Here is a 16,369-nt window from a genome sequence, read left to right on the forward strand (position 1 = left end):
CACAGCAAAAAAACAGTACAGCACAAAGTCACCATAGCACACAAAAAGGCCCCGTAGTGAACACCACAGGCCCCTGCAGTGAACACACCCAGCCCCCCGCTATGCACACAAGCCCAGGTGTATCAGAGACCCCAGAAACCCCCCCCCCCCTCACAGCCGCTACCCAAATGGGAAAGGAGGGAGAGGAAAATAAGGGAGAGAGGAAAGCAGGGCAAGCCCTCAGTCGACCTCCCAGGGGAAAATTTCAGCCAGACCACTTACCTGAGCAAGGGGCCACTACTTACCCGTCCTGCGACCACCGGCTGGAGGTATCCCAGACAGAACCAACGTCCGCTAAACGGCATGGCTGTCGGCCAGACACACTGTGACAAAGCCATAAAAGACCGGTCATATGTGTGCCCTAGAACCGAAGTTCCCCGGCCGCCCTGGAGCAACGGGGCCTGTCGTGGACGTCCCAAAGCTGAGCTGAGGGGCCGGCACACGCTCGATGGCCGAACATGCGGGGGACTACAATAGTCAAGACTAGGGGTGCGACGGATCAAAAAACTCACGGTTCGGATCGTTCCTCGGATCGGATCATTTTTCTGATCGGCAAAAAAAAAAAAAAATCTCCCCCACTAATATCCACATCTCCCCCCCCCCCACCAACTATAGTACCCCCTCGGTGCAGACCCCCCCCCTCCTCTTAGTACAGAGACCCCCACCCCTCCTCTCCGTACAGTGACCCCCCTTCTCCGTACAGTGACCCCCCTTCTCCGTACAGTGACCCCCCTTCTGAATACAGTGACCCCCTTCTGAATACAGTGACCCCCTTCTGAATACAGTGACCCCCTTCTGAATACAGTGACCCCCTTCTGAATACAGTGACCCCCTTCTGAATACAGTGACCCCCTTCTGAATACAGTGACCCCCTTCTGAATACAGTGACCCCCTTCTGAATACAGTGCAGTGACCCCCTTCTCAGTGCAGTGACCCCCTTTCTGAGTTACAGTGCAGTGACCCCCTTTCTGAGTTACAGTGCAGTGACCCCCCCCCCCCCCCCAGCAAGTACCGACAGTGTCTCGAGCGGCGTGTCCCACGAGTACGGGCTCCTCCTCTGTGGGTGTAAACAGAGGAGGGCCTTTCCTAGCGTTATGGTCGCGGCTCCGGAGGTAGGCCGAAGCCGCGGCCATAACATTAGGAAAGGCTTCGGCTTCGGCCTAGCTCCGGAGCCGCCGCCGTAACATTAGGAAAGGCCGCGGCTTCGGCCTAGCTCCGGAGCCGTGGCAATCCGCGGATCACAGCGTGTTCCGATCCGAAGGGGGTGACCCGTTCGGATCACGGATCAACTGTGATCTGTTGCACCCCTAGTCAAGACCCAGCCTGTCACCCAGTCGGCTGTTGATAGAAGAATCACAGGATTCAAAAATGCAGGAACAAAAATAATAAAACGCGAGAAAAATTGCTAGAAAAAAATCTCCAGATTACAGGACTCCAGAAGTGCCTGTCCTCTGTCGTTAGGCAGGAAAAAACTGAGGCTACTAGAACAGGGTGTGGGTTGTACCCGGGGGGCCACGTCCCCTGGGAGGAGCTGCACTGAGGAATGTGTTGTTAACACTTAAAGTGCTTTTTTTCTGCCTAAACTCTCCTAAAAGGAAGCGGATATAACCCTACTGTCAAAGGATGCTGTGTCCATCTATGAACGGAAGAGAAAAAGGATTTTACATAGTACAACAATCCTATTTCGCTTCTCATCCATTAAGTGACAGGAGTTTGTATACTGCTGGGACATCCAAAAGCAACCACTTTTGGATGTGGTTGCCTTGCAAACTTGCAAAGCATGAATGAAGCAAACCGGAAGTCTATATATGAAATGTTTGTGGCGCAGATGTGACAAACATTAGTGCAATTTGGCCAATACATGTACTTCCTATATCGTGGGCATAATGCGTTTTTTCCCCCATATCAAATCAGGAGGAAAAACTGCATTATGGCCACTAGATGGTGCTGACAATATATGTACATGTAAGAAATTACGTAATTTTTCACTCTTAGGCTTCATTTTCATGGACGTTTTTACAGCCACTTTTCTGAGTGTTTTTTGCAGCTTAAAAACAGCTCTCCATTTTAGTCTATGGCCTCATGCCCACCATGACGTTTTTGAGCTGTAGATGGCTGAGCTGCAAAAAAAAAACCAGGACCAGTGCGTTCTGAAGCTCCAACGTTAGAGCTGTAAAAATGCCAGACATTAAAAATGCTCAAAATCGCGCAAAAATGCGCAGAAACGCTACAGCAGCGTTTTTGAGCTCCAGCTCAAAAAAAAAATAGATATATATATATATTTTTTTTTTAAACATGGACAGGCGTTTTTAAGCTGTAAAAAAGGCAAAAAAAAGTGGCTGTAAAAATGTCCATGGAAATGAAGCCTAAATGTGGAGATTTTTTCACATCAGCATAAGGAAAGCTTTAAATGTAGACTCTATAGTGTCCACATAAATGAGCTGAAAGAGAATCCACAAATCACTCAGAAGCGTACGAGTGTAGCACTCTTACCATCAGGGTGAGGACTGCAATACACTACCAATTATCTAAGAACAATCTGACCATGGTCTGTTAGCCTGCTAGGAACTAACATGAGCTGCAGAGATGGGGACAAATCAAAAATGCCTAAGCGCTAGACTGATAACTGCATAGGGAATACCCATACATGCTGGCCTGACCTGAATAGTGCAGCCTTGTGGAACCTGAACACAGACCAGTAGTCACTGCCGACTATAGAACGGTCAGAGAAAGAACCAACATAGATAATCTGACTAGGATAGATGGCTCGAGAAGCTTCCATAAACAAAGAACTGATGCAGGGAACACCAGTATAAACTGGGAAAGCTGCCTTTTTTTGGCTGACCAAACTTCCAGGATTAAACGTATCTGGCAACAATCTTTCAGCGCTTGTTGGCTAACTGTCGATAGTAGAAAAATCTGGCAAATAGAGGAGAGCGCTAAAGAGAACACATCCACTCTCCAGCGGATTTTTAAAGTGGAACTTCAGTAATTTTTTCATCTTTCCATCTATTAAATCTACTGCCCTAGTTGTTTTAACTTTGGATAGTAAAACATATTTGTTCTGCCAGTAAACACCTTATACAGCCTACTTCCTGTTTCTTGTTTGTTAATAAGCCTAGGCCTATGACATAATGCACAGCTCTCTCACAGAGTTTTCCAGGAAGGGGGGGAAGCCATAAGAGAGCCAATAAAAGCTGCAGGTCTGCCTCTGTGTAAATCCAGTAAGTGAACAGGCAGCAGATAAAATGGTTGCAGCCAGACTCAGTGGAGGGAGATTTCTGCAGCATATCTGGCACGTACAGACACACAGTATATATAAAATATACAAAGTGGTTGGAGGGAAGCTTCAGAATGGCAAAGATGTTTTTATTACATAGTATGTGAGCAGACAGCAGTTCCTCTTTAATGGATGAGAAAATTTTTTTTTTTCCATTTTGCCTTTTTTATTCTGGTATACAACACTGGCAACATGAAAAAAGGTAATCTGCTATGTGAAGAAAAAAAACACAACAAACTCAAATTGGAGCCCCCCTACCCACAACAGCTGATAATTCTTGTTCATCCACTAGAAAAACAAGCATCAAGTGCCTTACTCCAAAATGCCATGAAAGAGTGTGGGCAGGCATTTTTAAGATCATGATGTACAATGCAGGACCAATGAACTACACTTGTCCTGCAGTTGTACATAACACCAGCAAGATGCACAGCAACCAGAACGGCAAGTACAGCAACTTCGGCATAACCGTAAAAATCAGACAAGGCAGCAAGGCAATCTGCAGAACTCTGAATGTAAGCCAAGTAGCACTCCGTTTTAGATCATCCACTTGAGGGGAGGGGGCACAATTAACTCTATTATCAGTGCTTACAGTTAGACCCCATTTACATTGTGACAGTTCGCAGCCTATTCCTGGCGATGTCAGTGTCCCAATCGGTGCGGCGCCGATTTCAAATGGTAGTTCCTGTACTACTTTTGCTGACTTTGGTGGACGATTTTAATAGACATCTGTGCATGAACTTGCACAAATGTCTTTCAAAGTGTCCACAATTTGCACTGAAATGCGGGTTTGAAATCGTGCAAGTTAGACCCCCTTTCACACTGAGGAGTTTTTCAGGCGGTACAGTGCTAAAAATAGCGCTGCTATACCGCCTGAAAAACTCCTGCACTGCAGGGGCTTTCACACTGAGGCGATGCTCTGGCGGGAGAGAAAAAAATCTGCCAGCAGCATCTTTGGAGCGGTGAGAGGAGCAGCGTGTATACCGCTCCTTCCCATTTAAAACAATGGGAAACCGCGGCAATAACGCCCGCAATACGCCTCTGCGCATTGTTCAACATAACTAAAAAATAGCTGTCAAATTTCCTCCATCAATATTCTAACATTTGTACTTATGGATATCTTGGAGAGTGATTTTATACACACTCTGTGTGGTTTTAAACTAGAAAGCATTAAATGCAGAAATTTAAAAAAAAGGAAAAAAAAAAAAGGATCTTTTGCACAAATCAAACCTCAAACAGGGTGTCAGAGCTGTAATATTGCCAATTCCTTTACGACGGCCCAACACATGTATGGCGGCAAAAGGATAGGCTTTACCATCCACAAACCGCACAAATGCGTCAGTGGGTAGCCAATGTTTATGTGCTGACAGCATGCCCATTTCGTAATCCCAGCACAAAGACTTGTGTTATCAAAGACCATTTGTCGGTCTGGACTAAAGCTCGATAACCAAGATTAACTTCCAGTCATGCGATCGCTGGGACAGTGGTCACATGTTAGCCAAACATTGCGCCAATGCTTTGCTGCACATTCACTTATGGCCGAATACAGCCATTAATTTGTATGGCAGGCTATATATGCCACCTGCGGATTCCCAAGTGCAGAAATTTACACTGGGCATATTTTCAGCCTCTTGTCGTCGCATGCCTCTGAAACCTTTGTCAGTGTTGTAAACTTGCGGAAAAACTGGACTGGGAGGGCATGTTAACGGTTTTAAGATGGCTGCTTAAAATGATCTGTAAAGGTTAATTACTTGACTCCCATCCTCCTCTTCAGGGGGCTCTTAGCGGCGCTCCTGGCTCCCCCACTTCTCGAGTGCCCTGTTGGAGAGCAGCTCTCCCTCGGGGAACTCGTGCGGCCGCGCTCCCGTGTCCACAGACGGCAGGACTCGGGAGCCTAACGCCAATGGCTGCGCTGCTATCAATCTCTCCAATCAGGACCCGAGACACCGGCTGGAGTTGGTGTACTCGTCCCAGTCGCTGGAAATACCAGGTTCAGTTAAAGGATCACTAAAGGATTTTTTTTTTTTTTTTTAGCTAAATAGCTTCCTTTACCTTACTGCAGTCCTGGTTTCATGTCCTCATTGTTCGTTTTTGCTCTGATGTTGCTGTAATTATGCTCTGTTCTGGACACTTCCTGGTTGTCTGTTTCCTGATCACCACAGTACTGGGAGATTTCTCACGGTGGTGACTAATCAAGGAGGTGTGATTACTGTGTGTCAGCACCAATCCAGTTTCGTTTTACAATCCATCACTGCCCTCTATTGGCTCTCTGGCTCTGTACATCCGAGAACCAGGAAACAACAGCAAAAACTAAACTAAACTGCAGGCACATTATATGATTGGTTTTTATCTATTTTTAATCATTTTTAAAAGGAATCAGTTAACTATTATGTCTCTATACCCTGTAAACAGTCATTTCAGCTAAAACATTGTTTTCCTTTAGTGACCCTTTAAGTTAAAGGGTGGCTGCATCATCACAGGAGGTTTTTTACATTAATGCATAAATTGAAAAACCTTGAGGGTTTACAACACCCAGGGGCGGACTGTCCATTGAGGCACTCGGGCACTGCCCGAGGGCCCCATGCCATTAAAGGGCCCCATCAGGGTTGCCAGACTCATTAAAACCAGGGACAGTATGTAAAAATCTGTGTTTTTTTTTACATCTGTCCCTGATATGTCCAAAACTGACATGATTTTGATGTGAAAATCCTGAGATTTTAACTGCCCCGTCTCTGTAATGCCTCCTGGCTTGGTGGCCATCTGTAAGGCCAGGGGCCCCATAATCTTCTATTGCCCGGGGGCCCCATGAGTTGTCAGTCCGCCCCTGACAACACCTTAAACGTTGCTAAATGCTTTCTGTATAATTTGCTCTTCGGAAAAGTATCCACAAGCTGAAGTTTGTATGAAGTAGTAGCCTCCAAGTAATAAAATTGTAGGAGCAAAAGAAGAAGACATTGGGGTTGATTTACTTAAACCGGACAGTGCAAAATCTGTTTCAAATGTGCATGGTAGCCAATCAGCTTCTAACTTCAGCTTGTTCAACTAAGCTTTGACAAAAAAAAAAAAAACTGATGTTTCTATGCAGAGCTAAGCCAGATTTTGCACTCTCCAGTTTTAGTAACTCAACCCCACGATCAATGGAATTTTAAAACCACCAATAGCAAACTAGTCTAGCAAGACTACAGCAATTCATCTCCTCACCCTGAGGGCTTGACTGTGTTGGCGACTGAGGCGGAGGACCATTTTGTAGATGCAAGCCTTCCAGTACAGTTGGTGATTTGGAGGATTTGCGGTCACCATTTGATTGAAGGAGTTTCTTGGGACGTCCTCTTTTCCGACCTGCCATTTTTTTGCCCTTCTTGGTCAGTTTCCTACGAGCTTTGGCAGGTGAAGTCTTTTTCACAGGAGCTGGTTTATCCTCTTCAGTTGCAGAATCCTAAGAGGAAAATAAGTAATTAGGTTTTTGTTTTTCTTACTACTAAGGAAATTCTTCTCTGCTTAAAGTGATCCTGCCAGCTTACAAAAGAAGAGCTCCCATGTCAATCTCACTCTTTAGTATTTACCTCAGTTTCATTCCAGCACTGCAGCCTCTATCAGTCTCTTCAGTATTCAACATGTCAAGATAAATTGGATTGCCTGTGTTTTCTGCTACATGCTGTGGCTTCTTCCTCCAGCCTACGACGTCATGGTTGTATTAGAGAAGACTTGTTTACACCTGCTGTCTGAAGAGTGAGCCGTGCTCAGATCGCTCTTCAGTGAGCATTAACAAGTGTTTATCACCTCTTTACCACCTGTTCTAAATGCCTAAACACCAGACAGCTGTGCTGCAACTGCAAGCATTGTGCTTAGTTACAGCGTGGCCCCATTCACTTGAATGGCTTGCGATTCGTGAGCGGTACCGCCTGAGTGTTACAGGGGGTTGTATTTTCTGCCGTGATTGTGAAGAAAACATCTAGGCCCTGCCATGTTTACACCCTGGCTGCTGCCTCTGCTGGAAAAGGAAGAGAGGTTTCAGGGCAGTAAAAACATGGCTCAACCACAGGGTTTTACTGTCCCATAATCACAAGTGTAAGCAAGCCCATAATTACATAGAGGTTCAGAGAATGGAACCACAACATGCGTCAGGAGCAGAGGCAACTGGCTCTCCCCAAAGTGCTAAATGCCCAAGAGTCTGGCAGAGGCCGTCATGGCAAAAACGCACAGAATCCTTCCCACCGAGCCATTGTACCCTAAAAGCAAAAAAAAAACAGACTTCCCCCACAATCAGAATACACCGATAAGCATTGTAGGCTATAGCCTGCAGCTCTGATTGATCAGGGAAAATCCGACAAGGCAGTGCTGCACAAGCTCCCTGCCCAAAGAAAGATCGAAATTCAGCCAGTCCCTGCTGAGCTGGATGACATTCAATCAATGTACAGCTGGCTTCAGCAGCATCTTATGCTCAATCATTAAGAATGTGTATTTTGTTTATACAGCACTGACACTACTCAGCCCTGGAGGTACCCAGACTCAAATAAGTAACTCATCCCTCAGTTTATCTAGCAACTTTGCATTCCTACCAAATTCAAGCACTGCAAAATTAACATGGTCAAATGCAGAGAAGCCAGGTAACCAATTTACGTTTCTGGCATTAAGGAGTATGTTTGAGAACTTGGAAGATACCAAAACAAATAAACCCCTTCACGCCTAAGGTTAAAACAATTCTTAATGTTTAAAAGGGGTTGTAAAGGTTAGTTTTTTATTTTCTAAATAGGTTCCTTTAAGCTAGTGCATTGTTGGTTCACTTACCTTTTCCTTTGATTTCCCTTCTAAATGTTTTTTTTCTTTGTCTGAATTTCTCACTTCCTGTTTCTCCTCAGTAAACTTGCCCACATGACCCCAGCTGTTCTGGCTGGGGGTTAGTCAGCCAGAACAGCTTACTGAGGAGGAACAGGAAGTGAGAAATCCAGACAAAGGGAAAAAAAAAACATTTAGAAGAAAAAGGTAAGTGAACCAACAATGCACTAGCTTAAAGGAACCTATTTAGAAAATAAAAAACAAACCTTTACAACCCCCTTCTAAGCACAATTCTGCAACTTTGACATGTTAGTAAAAACATACATATCACAATTATATAGTGTATTCAGATGGATTATACCTTGTGTTTTTCAGGACAGATTGGGCTTTCATTTGTTAGTAAATGGTTATGGATATCTCACTATTTTTTTTATTTTTTTTTAATGATCAAAAGGAAAAAACGGGCCCACAATAGTAAAAAAAAAAGAAAAAGAAAGTTTAAAATTTAGCTGTATATTTGTAACCTACCAATGAACAACCCAGCTCCTCACGATCACAGAGATGCTACATATGTGTATCTTATCTGTACCTGTAGTACAATCCAGAAGCAATAGTGCACATTTTGATTTGTTTTTTGCCCTACCTACCTGTAACACACCGATGATAAAAAAAAACAGCAAAATAAAAAGAAATCCTACCTAATATACGGACTCCGATCTTTGACACAAAAGCAAACCCTGGCACTACCCTAGATCAAAACTTGATCTAGAAATGTTATCTTTATTTTACCTATTTGACACAAACTCCTCCCCCCCCCCCTCCTCTGCAAGGAAAGAAAAAGATGCATTGCTCATCTCATTGAGACCCTGGCCTCTGTGCTACGAGTATGCTGTGCGGCACGCTTCCAGCACAAAGGTGAAATATGCATATATATACGGCCCCATGGAAAAATGCCCAGTGCAGTAGGGCCACATATATGTGTTACTTCAGCAGGAAGGGGTTAAATGCAGAAACCCCAAGCGAATAGCTAACTGCTGATGTGTTACCCCACATCAATTTTCATCCAGATACCATGTCACACACTAGATTTAATTTCTTAAAGCGTTAACAAACCTAAAAATGTTTACCTTAATGCAATATTTGCATTAAGGCAAAAAAAACATTTTCAATTTCCCTGCCCCCCACCCCTCGCCCACCCCCTACCCTGTGTGAAGAGTAAGAGGGGAGAAGCTGTGCACAGCTGCATCTATTCGACCCTTACTTCCTCTTCTCACAGCATTCGAGAAGCAGCAGGAGCTATTGGCTCTTGCTGCCGTCAACCAAATGCAATGAAGAGGAAGTAGGGGGCAAGCCTAAGTCCACTGTACAAGTCTATGGAGCGCAGCTTCATAGACACACAGGTCGGGAGCACACAGACTAAGTTTCTCCCCATAGCAACCAGCTGGCTATGGTGGTCATAAAAAGAGGAGGAGCCAATATCGCTGCCGGGGACCCCAAAAAAGGAGGATCGGGGCCACTCTGCAATACCACTGCACAGAGGTACACAGAGGAACATGTTTGTTATTTTATAAAAAAAAAAAAAAAAAATTATAATCGGACATTAGTAACACTTTAACTAACTTTGAAAAATAGCCGGTTTTCTATGCTCTAAGTAATTAGGATTACATTTCAGGATTTCAGGTAATAGAAGCAAAGGTTGTCTACCTTAATCTCCTGAATTTTTGTAGGGGTGGTAGTATTGCTCTTTCCTTCACGCTGCTGCCTTCTACGAGCTGCTTCCTGTTCCTCCTTGATAAGAAAACACATTTTTTTTTTTTTCTAAACTGAATACTCATTTACTAAAATGGCTAAACCAACCCACTGAAGGAACGATTTGCTTTCTACATATAACACATTGAATGATATTCCAGCAGCATACAAATGGTCTTTACTTTTAAAAGTCCATGCATACTTGGCATAAAAAAATGCTGCTTATGCAGGCTTTTGGCTTTTTTTTCCCTCATCAGACTGTATAAGCAGTTCGATAGGTTAGTCTATTTGTCAATGAACATTAGGGAGTTTACAGGCAGAAAAACAAAAACATCAGAATTACAGCCTAAAGAGAAGCTTACAGACAGAAAAAAAATGCTTGACGCACAGCGCTTTGGAGCATTTGGCGTTTTCAAATGTACATTTATGGTGAAAAATTTGCAGAGTGGAATGCTTAAGAAAAGAAACGCTTATAAATGCAAATGCCCATAAACTCTTGTGCAATACAAGCATTTTATGCAGTTTTTCCTGATAGAGGTTCTGGCATTTTTTTAGTGACCTAGCGTGCATAGGCCCTAAAGGGGAACTGAACTCAAGAAGTGCTGTTCAAAAAGGTAGCTAGAGGGCAAAGCACTATTCATCACTATTTGTTTTTTTAGCAGCTGATATTTCCCTATTACTGACTTACAATTCCATATTCTACACAGTGTCGCTCTCCCTAAAGGCAGCATGGTTTTGCTTACTCATGTCAGAGTTTTTAGCAGGAACACTGACAGACACACACAGTAGTGACATCATTGCTGTATATCTGCTCTGTGTGAGTGCTGCCAATAACTGCTAGTCCCAGGAGATTTGAAAGGAGATTTGGTCTCCCTTCAAATCTCCTACATACAGTCAAATACCAGGAAATGCACTGCTATTTTTCCAGGAGGAATTCCAGGGGGGGGGGCGACTATACATTTTTTTTCAGGGTATAAAAAATAAAAATTCTACATTTTCCCTATAACATAGTAAATCCTCACTTTGAGTTCAGTTCCACTTTAAAGCGGAGGTCCAGCTTAAAACAAAATAAAATAAAATATAGAAAAAGTCAGCAGCTACAAACACTGTAGCTGCTGACTTTTAATAAGGACACTTACCTATCCAGGGTGCCCGTGATGTCGGCAGCCAAAGCCGAGTAATCGCTCGGGTCTCGGCTACCCTGCCGCCATCCTCTGTGAGAGAATCAGGAAGTGCCCGATTCCCTACTGCGCATGCGCGAGCCGCACGACGCTATGTGAATGGGCGGATGTCTCCTGAGACACACGCAAGGTCCCAGAAGACACCGCTCCCCATTTCCCAGAAGGCAGCGCAATGTGGAGAAGAAAGACGACCCACCGCGGACAAGGAAGAGGCAGATTAGGAGATCTGCCTAGTAACAGGCACTTCTGGCAAGTCAAAAGTAAAAAACTTGTGGCCTTTTTGGCAATTTTTTTTTTTGGTTGGACCTCTGCTATAAGTTCAATATGAACAGCAATTGGCCTTCATCTTGTAATGGTTTGAAATCAGCCAAGTGAATTCTATTCCGTAAAAATAGTAACGTTACTGAATAGTTCAACAACATTTTTTATGTTAAAGCAAATAATGTTCAGCGTCGCTAACAATTCGAAAGTGATAACCTTCTATAGGCAAAATAGATGATTGTAGTAGATACGTTTGAAACATACCCTGAGTTTTGGATTTTTCAGACTGGAAAAGTAGTTTTCAAGCTGTACAAAAAAAAAAGAAAAAGTTAAGACATGTTATAGTTATAAAAAAAAATAAAAAGCACCACATAGAAACACACATGAAAAATGGTCTAATTAACTCAAGTAAAAGACAAACAAAAGACAAACAAAAGACGTAGGGAATGCATCTTGCATGAAAAAACTAGATGAGAAAAACAGCTGAACTACTGAAGCAGCAATAAAGTGTAGGAATTTCACCAACAGAAAGCACAATGAAATCGCTTGCGATTGCCTCACATCACTGCTGGTAACCCCTTTGTTACAAGAGATTATTAATACGTAGGGCCAGATAAGCTCCGTCACTCCCATCAAGCTCCATATTGTTTGAAAAGCAGTAGTAGGAGTGGATCACAAAAGACAAAAAAGAGGTGAGACTTGTATCCCCTAAAGAACTCCTAGAAAAGGTACTTAAAAATGGTAAGTACAAAAATCCTGTTTTCTTTAGCCCGCTACTATTGACTGCGTGTTTTATTCAAAGTCCCGCCCCTACCTCTTTTTCTCATGAAACCGGGATGGTGGTGCGAGACCTTAACAGGTCTCTACGTCAATCAAAGTCCCAAACTCCTTTCCTTGCGGTTTTCTTTAGCAATCATCAAGGGGTACATACGATAGGGACATCCAAAAGCAGTCCAATTGAAAGCAGGGCAACTCAGCAAGTTAAAAGGCAAATAAAGCCTTCAAAACAACAGTGTAATTCGGGGTACTTTGCGGCTCAAAATAAAGGACCTTATATACAAAGTTGGAGTCATAAGAGGGCTTTACATTCTCAGGAAAAAGGTGGAACCTTGTCCTTAAAACCAAAATCCAGGTTTCCTGTCACTAAATAGTTTGCTTGGGTCGAACTAGCCCAAACAAACTAATTCCCTTACTAAATTATTTAGTGGCTATGAACGCCGTGTTCCACAGCACTATGGATAAATTCCTGTCTTGTGGAAGAAGTTGAGTCAGGCTGAGTTCTTAGCTATTCAGGGAAAGCATTGCATTTTTATCAATGAATACAAGGCTTCCTCTGACTGGCATAATTTGGCCACCTCTCCACCTCAGCCAGTCATAGGAAGCCTTGTATTTGTTAATACAAATACAAGGCTTCCTCAGAGTGGCTGAGCAACACACAGCTCAAGTAAATTTTCACCTGGCAGCAGACAGGACGGTGCCCGTACTGTTGCAGAACACAGTGCCGAGTTTTGTTTGTAGCCGGTTTTACTACAGTAAAATGCAGTGCCCATAGTAGCCAAATAGCTTGGGCCAAACAAGCTTTAAAAAAAGGGAAATAAAACATTGACTTCAACTTTAAGTCTAAAGGCCTATAACATGAGTTGCCTAACCTACCTAAAAAACAAAAAATGGCGCAAGAGGTGAGTCGTCCGCTCTGGGGAACCTCGAGAACGATGAGGGAAAAAAAAACCTCAGTGGTAAGTCATACCCAAGACTTGAACAATTTGCACAACACTGAACACTGGAGAAATGCTCCTTGGATGTACCTGCACAGGACAGGGTGATGGAAGCACAATGTCCTTGTAAAGGTGAAAAAAAGAACTAGAGAGGTTGCCTTACAAAGACAGGCTGCCAACTCAAACAAAATGGAAAGCTACCTTGTGAAAGAGTAGACACAGTAATCCACCTAATGGGTTTAAAAGGTGGTTATTAAAGAACTGACAGAACCAAGCCGAGTTATAGCCAGACATACAGGGTGTACTAGGTCAGCAACACCCTGTAGAAATACTTTTGTGAAGGAATAAGAGGAAAGTGGTCTTAGAAGAATTTGACCTTTGGTTGTACTCAAGGCCAAACGCTGATCCAGGACCCCACTTGAGATGGATCAGGATGTGGTCCCAAAAGAAAACCTCCTAGGATGGAAGTTCCTTGCCTCACCACAAGTAGTACGCCTTTCAGGTGCAATTGTAGATCTAGCAAGAGAAGCGTTTCTTAGCACAGGAAAAATTAAATCTAAATGGCCCCAATCTTTCAGGCTCTGAGCTTAAACAGCTGTTTAGGCCAGCAACCATGGTGGTAAACTGATCCTTGAAACAGAAAATCCAAGTAGGAGAGCCAATAAGGCTCTGTCTTCTCTGATCCTGCCTTTCTTCCACAGTCCCCAATCCCTCTCCTGACAGTACAGAGACCTATGAGGCACTTTGCATGTGCCAAGTTTGGTGTGTATTGCTAGACTCCTCGTAAAAAGCTTTAACTAGTGCTTGGCTGGACACAAGTAGAAGTCACAAGACTGCTATAAATTGCTGATGAGAAAAAAGTATTTAGCAGTTTATAGTTACTAAAATAATTGCATTTCCATGCTCTGTGTACTGTGGGAGGCCAGATATATAGAATGCAGGGTCCTGGGTTTAGTAACACTAAGTGAGGGTGGGAAGACAGGGGGTGCACACATGAAGTGACACATGCATGCAAAGTGTGGCAGCAGAGTCCCACGCAGACTCAGCAGAGCATGCACTGGGCGCCAGATTCAAAATGGCCTGTGCAGACTCAGATAAGCAGCACCAAAAAAAAAAAACAGTGCAGGGCCCCATTCCCAGTACCGGCCTGGCACTGTAAAAAAGTGTCACATCTTAAGCTCTGGTGTTAACTCCTGCAGGGCTGCAGCCAATGAAGTAGGAGCAAGCACTCACCAGGCTCCATTAAGCATAATTCAGTTGTGGTCGGGAAGATGCCTTACGGCCCCCATAATACAAAGAGTGGCAGGTAGGATCCAGGGTAACAGACAGTCTTTACCCCTCTGGTGGGCATGCTCCCAAAGGTTAAACACTAAAAACAACAAAAGTAACCCCCTTCTGCACACCGTGTATATATGCAAGCCACATAAAGCACAATGTAGCATCGGGATAAAGTCTTCAGTTACAGATAGCACGAAGTCATTCATTTTCTCCACACTCTAGTGTTGTCTGAGCTGAGTGCTTCGGTCAATGTTTCTCCTGGCTGGTAAGTTAAGGGAATATGCGAACAGACTGCTCTAGACATTAGCGAGTCTGATGAATGTACCCACTCCACAAGGAACGGATCTTGAATTCTGTCCACTGGTAATTTGCTCACTGCTTTGCTACTAGACTCGTAGTGAAGAGTGGATATCTATGTGAGCACAACACAGTCGTTGCAGACGTTATTTGCGAGCCTGCTCATCTATACTTGGCTGTGGTATCTGCTCTACTGACCTGCTTTGGCTTCCTAATGCTAATAAAATAATTTTCTCTTTTGCCAACTCTGAAGCTTTAATGCCTAGTTCCTATAGTATATACACATCTTTGCCGACACAGCTGCTACTTTGTGGTCTGTGTCCCTCAGCTGCATCATTCTGAGGAACGTCCAAGCAGTGATTTCTGCACACCAAAGTGGGGGATGCACTACATGCGTGTTATGATGAATGCTACGAGAGACAGCAGCATTCATTCCAGGTAATGCAATTCACATGGGGACCAATATATGATGAGCACCATAGTCCCTTAAATTCTCAGCTTCAAAAGAAGTGTATTTTGAGTACACGTTATCCTGAGTGATTTAAGTGTGGGGGTCACATGTAATAATGGCCAGTACAACGTTGCTGACTTTTTAGGATGTGGGTTCAGAGGGAAGAGTTAGTCGAGTTGCCCCAATAATGCATGTGCATTTCATTTGACCATGTTATGATTTCTTCTTTCCCAGTAATCCATTGTCTTTGAAGACAGGATAACAGCAGCCAGTGTACCATTGCCCCGTACCTGCAACTGACACTCACAGAGTACATCACGTGGATTGAGGAGCTCCCTCAGCAGAGGCTCTGTAGTAAAATGATGTTACAATTACACTAAACACTTTTTCTTTTTAATAAATGCAATATGCAGAAATTATAGTATAATGTACCTTCTATCCCCACCTTCATTGCCATCTGAGAAATTCATAATTTCTGCATTGACAGACTTACTGTCTCAGGGTGGCAAATGTCATTCTCTCCTCCTCCTCCTGAAAAAAAACCCCCTCTTAGTGCTCGCTCACCCCGATGAGGACTACACCTCTAAATGCCAACACATTCAATGCGAAAATGTATTACCCACATGGTTCCGCCCTCTCCCTTCTTTATTCCACTGATATCAATGGGCATGAGCGATGTAGGAGCGGTGTATACACTGCTCCTACAGCGCTTCAAATATGCGGCTAGCAGGACTTTTTTTTTACCCTCCTGCCAGCGCACCGCTTAAGTGTGAAAGCCTTCAGGCTTTCACATTGGAGGGAGAGGCTCTTTCAATGCGCTTTGCAGGTGCTATTTTTAGCGCTATAGCGCCTGCAAAGCTCCTCAGTGTGAAAGTAGCCTAAATGTAAAAACAAACAACAACAAAAAAAAAAACACTTATTTATGGAAGAAGAAAAAAAAACTTAAATATTGATTTTAAATTCAGTTCTTTAAATAGGCAATAAGAATCACACCTGAAAGGCATAAGAGAAGAGAAATGAGAAGGTAACTCACTAAAGTCCGGTCTATGGTGTGCAGGTAATAGGAAACTGGCTTCCCGGTCCAAGAGACAGAACCCTTCAATGGTGAAAGTTCTACTACTCTCATTATAGTGCCGATATCTGAAGAGGGTCAAAAATGTTATGTACAGGAAACTTAACACGATTGCACATAATTACACATAAATACCTCAAACTGTTAGATTACGGTCAATGGCTGTCAGGGTCAGCCATCACTAAGAACCACACACTGGGAAATAGTGCTATAGACTTCTTCTAACTCATGATATCCCATGACGAGCTGGAGCTCTACACTGTACATCTCTGT

At 43.5% G+C, this 16,369-nt stretch overlaps 1 protein-coding gene across 3 annotated transcripts in view; it reads right to left on the reverse strand.

The window, feature by feature from the left end:
* The window catches only part of DOT1L (DOT1 like histone lysine methyltransferase), a 240,690-nt gene that overhangs the window by 67,538 nt on the left and 156,783 nt on the right, over positions 1 to 16,369 (reverse strand). For 2 of the 3 annotated variants that reach the window (XM_040323279.1, XM_040323296.1), the window contains exons 11-14: positions 16,058 to 16,164; positions 11,548 to 11,589; positions 9,797 to 9,880; positions 6,518 to 6,752 (exon numbers count right to left, since the gene is read on the reverse strand). In XM_040323279.1, the coding sequence (XP_040179213.1) occupies positions 6,518 to 6,752; positions 9,797 to 9,880; positions 11,548 to 11,589; positions 16,058 to 16,164 (468 nt within the window). The remainder of the gene's footprint in view (positions 1 to 6,517; positions 6,753 to 9,796; positions 9,881 to 11,547; positions 11,590 to 16,057; positions 16,165 to 16,369) is intronic. The other variant, XM_040323288.1, reaches the window with a different exon arrangement.

This window comes from Rana temporaria, chromosome 1, assembly GCF_905171775.1.
Source record: "Rana temporaria chromosome 1, aRanTem1.1, whole genome shotgun sequence".
NCBI classification, from domain to species: Eukaryota; Metazoa; Chordata; class Amphibia; order Anura; family Ranidae; genus Rana; species Rana temporaria.